This window comes from Sorghum bicolor, chromosome 6, assembly GCF_000003195.3.
Source record: "Sorghum bicolor cultivar BTx623 chromosome 6, Sorghum_bicolor_NCBIv3, whole genome shotgun sequence".
Taxonomy (NCBI): domain Eukaryota; kingdom Viridiplantae; phylum Streptophyta; class Magnoliopsida; order Poales; family Poaceae; genus Sorghum; species Sorghum bicolor.
The window spans coordinates 61,173,907-61,179,906 of record NC_012875.2 but is presented as its reverse complement, the minus strand read 5'-3'; the positions used below and the strand labels follow the sequence as shown (position 1 = coordinate 61,179,906).

Sequence of the window (6,000 nt, the reverse complement as noted above, 5' to 3'; positions counted from 1 at the left end):
CATGTGGAGTCCAATAAAATTGGACTCTCCATTTTATGATTTTTCTGTGATTCACTATGATTTTTTCAAAGATTCAGTTGAAATAAATAAGAAAAACATAAAACCACCTTTAAAACTGCTTATAACAGGGTCAGATAGGTAAGAAAGATGGATGGTTTTAAACGTTGAAGGATGTGTTTTGCCCAATTTTAAAGTTTAGAGAAGAAAAGTGGACTTTTGTAAAAGTTGAGAAAGGTATATAGTGGATTTTTTTTCATGGAAACAAACCAGCAGCATTTCGGCCTATTGGATCCGGCTCCTCAGCCCAAACACTCGGCATAATCGTGGGTTAGTTGCAGTGGAGCCTGCCTGGGCCTGGGAGTGGGAGAGGAGGAAGAAGGGGGGCGGAGGGCGGCGGCACGGCACAGCAGACAGCAGAGCCAGAGCCAGCTCCAGCTCCAGCTCCGAGCAGTGCAGGCATTCCTCACCAAGGTCGAGGTTGAGTCCAGCAGCCTCTGCGCCTTCGCGTCCCTCCTCTCCGCTCCGCCACGGGGGGTTGGTGGGGGGCAGTCGCCACGCCGCAGTCCACTGCAAACTCCATTGTCACCGTCGCAGCTCCACCACCTCTCGCCACGGCAACTTCCTCGGTCGCGCTCCTCGTCCCACCGCCGACAACTCCTCCTCGTGAGTCTCGTCGCCCCAGCCCCATTTTCCTGGCTCTTCGTTTGCCCTAGTAATGGATCTCTCCTCCAACACTTCTCCAATTGTTCAGCTAATCATCTGCCGGTCGGCCTCTTGTCACTCGTTGATTTAGGGTTGATTCCATTCAGTTATCGTGTATTTATGTGGTGCACTTCCCAGAACGTTCCCAATAGTTTAGTTCGTACGCTCGCACGCACGTTTCCACCTCCTTGTTTACTTGTTTGTAGGACGGATTTGTTTTGCTCTACAGCGGATCACTGTTCATGCCTGCATCTGCACTGCCTCTCCAGTTTGGGCGAGCCCGTTTTGTTTTGGGCGATCACATTCCGCTCCAATTGATTGTTAGTGATACTGCTAGCCGCTCCCCAGTTGTAATCCATTTCACTTCCCCAGCCCCTCTACTTGCTTGGGCTTCTTCGAGTTATTTTGCCATGCTGAGTTTTACAAGAAATACACTTTTCCTTTCAATCATATGTTCCTAACATACCGGTGCATTCTTTCATGCAGGACTTTCAGATGTCTTTTGATATCACAGAAAAGGATTGCCCCTGCTCTCCCTGCTGCGAATGCCACCGACGTTTCTTGCGCCCTACAATATTTTGGCATTGGACTTGATAGTTGGCAATCTTTCTTGTACTGGACGTTACAGCTTTCGCCAACTTGCTGCTTCTTTTCTACCTACAACCACATCTTTTCCTTCTTTTGCAATTTTGTACCTCATTACCATCAATTACTGCTAAAAGTGAACCAAGTGTTCTCCCAATGGCCAAGACATCTCTTCCTCCTGGATTCCGGTTTCATCCAACTGATGTAGAACTCACAGTCTACTATTTAAAGAGGAAGCTACTGGGAAAACACTTACGCTGCAATGCTATTACTGAGATTGATCTATACAAGTTCGCCCCTTGGGATCTTCCAGGTATTGCACCACAGCAGTTTCATTTATTTCTGTGTCACTAGGAATCAAAAGGATCTGTACAATTACCATCACGTGCATTTCTGTACCGTTTTGCATTTGTCTGTAAATAACTAAATATCTTACTTTTCAGATGATGGATCCTTAAACTGTTCTGATGGTTTATTGTCTCTTGTTTCACTTTTTTATAGAGAGAGCTTCCTTGGAGAGTAATGATCTAGTGTGGTATTTCTTTTGCCCACGCGATAGGAAATATTCTAGTGGGTTAAGGACTAATCGCTCAACTGGAGTTGGATATTGGAAAGCTACCGGGAAGGACAGGCCGGTGGTATATAATGCTAGGACTGTTGGGATGAAGAGAACTTTAGTGTTTCATCTTGGCAAGCCACCACGAGGTGATAGAACTGACTGGGTAATGTACGAATATAGGCTGGAGGACGAGGAACTAGCTGCTTCTGGTGTTAAACTGGTATGGCCCCTTTATGTGTTTGATGTACTTTCAGTATTAACTTTATTAAATGCACCATTTTGCAGACTACCATCCTTCTTTAGGCAGATTACTCTGATTTGGCTGTATGCAGTTTTTTTAATAGAAGTTTGGAATTGGACGAAACCATTGAAATTCTGAAAAATTGCTGAGGTGATTTAAATATTTGGAGGAAAAAAAACTTTTCTTTTGCTCCTTCAATTGTTAGATTTTTCTTTCTTGAAAACACAGAACGGTGCTTTATTATATTAAGAAGAAAGAAAGGGGGAAGAGACCCTGTACAACACACACCACCCCACTCCACTTTAACAAAAACACATACGCACCTGTGAAGACATGGAGGCGACCAAAGCTAGACTAACTCAGGCTACAGAACTACGCGGGGGTGTGGGGGTTCCAGGCAAAGCCCACAACCGGCGCTCCTCCAAGACAAAACTGTGAAAGCACCAGGCAAGCTGGGAGCAGCTCCATTGAAAACACAACTGTTGTGGTGATTCCATATGGTCCAAGGTCCTAGGATCACAAGAGAGTTGAACCCCTTCTTTGTTAACCCAGCAGTAGCATTGCTTGATCTTTCCCACCACTAATCAAAGAACTTCAATTGATGGATTAGGTTCCCTCCCGCTGGCTGCCACTGCCAGCCAGAACAGAAAGTTCGTAATGGGGAATGTTGTGGTTTATTTAGTATTTTGGTTGAGCAGAGTGCATATCTCTGGATCATGTGCCAACCTCCATGATTGCACATTAAGTAGAGAACAGAATCACACAAACATTTGTACAAGAGTTGGCTCATTTGATATTAGCTCCTTGCTCAATTAGAGAGTTACCAGTGGCATGCTTTGCTGTATAATTTGTTTCTCACCTCCTCCTTGCAGGATGCCTGCGTTCTATGCAAAATCTTTCAGAAAAGTGGTCCAGGGCCCAAGACTGGGGCACAGTATGGTGCTCCATTCAACGAAGAAGACTGGAACGATGCCAGCAATGTAGAATGTTCTCCATGTGCCCCTTCTGTGGCCCCTCGGGTACCTGAATCAAGTAATGGTGTGTTGAATTCTGCTGGTCAACACCTGGCTGTGAGTTATGATGGCAAGGTTTCCTCGGGCTCCGCAGCAGAAAGTATCAACAGACCTGCTATCAATGGAGTTCATCCTGATATTCCTAATGATTGCATACACATACAACTGCTAGCTGAGATTATCAGATGTTCCTCGATGCATCTTTTATGTACTGGTGGTGAAGATGGTTTGCTGGTAATTTCATTGATTCCAGGCCACTTTCTCTTTTCCTTTGTTTTTTGTTAGCTCCAGTAACTTTTTTATTTCTGGTTTCGATGCAGCCTGATTCAACTGCTGACTATGATAGTGACAATAGAGTGTCTTTGGATGATGTTGAAACAATATTCTGTGAGGTGGATGAGCTTGGGCCCCATGCTCTGGTGAACAACACTAACCATTGTGACTCATGTGCTGAACATTTGATTCACCCTGTGCTGGTAGCACGAGGAGCCGAGCAGTACTTAGAGCTAAATGACCTGTCCTTTTCTCTCACTGATGGTCCTGGTTCCTGTGGCATGCTGTTTTCCAACGATGTATCTGTTGAGCAGCCACCAGATCTTGAGCTCAGGTTTGAGCAGGTCTCTCCAGCCCACATCTCCAATACCGCTAATGCTTCCACATCAACAACTGCTGGTTCATCTGCTTCAGTACCCTTGGCGGAGGATCACAGGACCTGATTCAGAGTATATTGGCTGTCACTTGCTTCCTTGAGGTTTTGATGGTTGCTAATCTATGTGTTTTTTGTGTGTGTGTTGATAAGAAACGTGGCTAAGCAAATTGGTTGTCATTTTGCAGATTGGAGTCACCTGGCGCACACGTTAATGGATCTAGGAGGATCTGGAAGACACGGCATAATGCTCCTTTTTTTTCCATTTCGTTGAAGTGAACATGAAGGCACGATTAGTGACCACTTGGCACAGAAACATCTCCGTGGTGCAGTTTGTGAATCCAGGAGCATTCCTCTGCCCGTAGATTTGCATGGTAGAAGTTTCTTTCCCCCTTCCCTCCACAACCACAAGTGGGGGTTGAGTACTGGATAATGCACTCATTGCATTAATAACTTTCCCTAGTGTATGTTTTGGGCAGAGTGGGGCAATGTACTTACAGCTTGTTGCAATGTAGCGGCAATCTCGGGCGATTGTGTAACCTGTGACAGTATCTTGTTTGGTTACCTGGATTTGCTAGTGTCCGGGCAAGATGCAGTTTTCTTTATAAATAATTTTTATTTCTGAAGGATGATGAAGATGCCGCTGCTAATTTGTGTAGACGCTTATTTCAACTTGCAAGAATTTGTTGCTGCCGTTTCGTAGAATGATGATAAAGAGAAGGCACGATGTGCCACGAATTGACCACTAGACTTTTTATCATTACTGGCAAAACATGCCCGTGCATGGTAATGGGAGGAAAAAAAAAGCTTTCAAAGCCTAATGGGAAGGGACCATGGTAGTGATATAATCTATCCTATACTCTTAGGGTGTGTTTGGTTTCCTTCTCAGTCTAGCTTCAGCCAGCCAGGCTACGTTTGGTTAGGCTGAATGCATACAATGCTGGCTGTTTGGTTGTCTACATGCGTTCAGCCAGGCTAGGCTAATATGCTGTTTGGTTTGATGCATCTTCTTCAATATTTGAATTTATAGATGTAGCGCGTGTGTGAGCACCAGAACCAAACGAGCCAGGCTGAGGAGGAACGAAGAAATCGAGCGTTCTTTCTCGACCAGGCTAGGAGGGGAGTTTTGCATTGATGCATCTTCTTCAATATTTGAATTCATAGATGTAGCGCGTGCGTGAGCACCAAACGAGCCAGGCTGAGGAGGAACGAAGAAATCGAGCGTTCTTTCTCGGCCAGGCTAGGAAGGGAGTTTTGCACGAGGTCAGTTAAGCTGGGAGGAGAGATCAGGGAACCAAACATGCGAAAGTTGAGAGATGCATGTATGGGCGGGTGCGGGGTACCAAACACGCCCTTAAGGCCTGTTTGGTTCTCGTTGCTAAAGTTTAGCCAACTAAACTTTACTCACTTTAGTAGCTAAAGTTCCAAACATACTGACTAAAAGGAGCTAAAATAGTTTAGTTCCGCTAGTCACCTAAGAGTAGCTAAAATAATTTTAACTCGCTAAAATTTAGCAAGAGGAACCAAACCAGAACAATACGCCAACCAACGTCGTCCGATCTACGTCCTCACATCCTGTACCGTCCATCCGTCAATACTTCCAGAACCTCCAGCTCCTCCCTCTCCCTCCTCTCTCTAGAACATGACTGCGGCACCCATCGCCTCTCTCCCTCTACCAACATCAGCACCCTTCCCTCTCTCTCATTGTTCCCCATAGCGCCGCCCCACCCTCTCCCCCACAGTAGTGGCGCCTCTTCCTCTCCCCCATACACGTGGTGGCTCCGAAGCCCGAGCGTCCCTCCCTCTACCTCTTCCCCACAACCAGGCTGCGGTGCCCGGCCAACCAGAGGAGCGGGTGAGGTGGATCTGCGCGCGGGAGCCCTCCGGCACGACGCGATCTAGGTACTGTTGTTTCTCTCTCTTTCGTCTTCATGTTCTAAGGTCGCTCCCAAATTGTAGCGCCAACAATGTTTTTCTAAACGTTAAACGGTAAACAGTCGTCACCTGCCGTTTAGCCATTATTTGGGCTAAATAGTCTATTAAATGAGCTAAACGGTCAATTAAACAGGCTAAACGGATAACTAAACGAAACATTATACCACTATATAACGTTTACACGTCGTTTAAACGGTCGCTTAGGAGAACAGTAGCGGTGCAGCCCAAGTTCTGGTGCAGATGTCTTATTGCATCTCAATGGCCAGAGGCTGTTTAAAGGTCCAAATGGCTAGAGGAGGGGTGAATAGCCTATTTAGAT

At 45.9% G+C, this 6,000-nt stretch overlaps 1 protein-coding gene across 4 annotated transcripts; it reads left to right on the top strand.

The window, feature by feature from the left end:
• LOC8064306 (NAC transcription factor 32) lies at positions 336-4,444 on the top strand. Of its 4 annotated transcripts, none has more exons than XM_002448797.2 (6): positions 336-663; positions 1,189-1,600; positions 1,789-2,066; positions 2,960-3,334; positions 3,421-3,822; positions 3,935-4,444. In XM_002448797.2, exons 2-5 carry the CDS (start codon positions 1,444-1,446, stop codon positions 3,814-3,816), a joined length of 1,206 nt encoding a protein of 401 aa, XP_002448842.1. In that variant the 5' UTR covers positions 336-663; positions 1,189-1,443; the 3' UTR covers positions 3,817-3,822; positions 3,935-4,444. The 4 variants fall into 4 exon arrangements, with proteins under 4 accessions (XP_002448842.1, XP_021318096.1, XP_021318098.1 ...); XM_021462421.1 differs by having other exon boundaries at positions 3,421-3,851; XM_021462423.1 differs by having other exon boundaries at positions 3,421-3,860.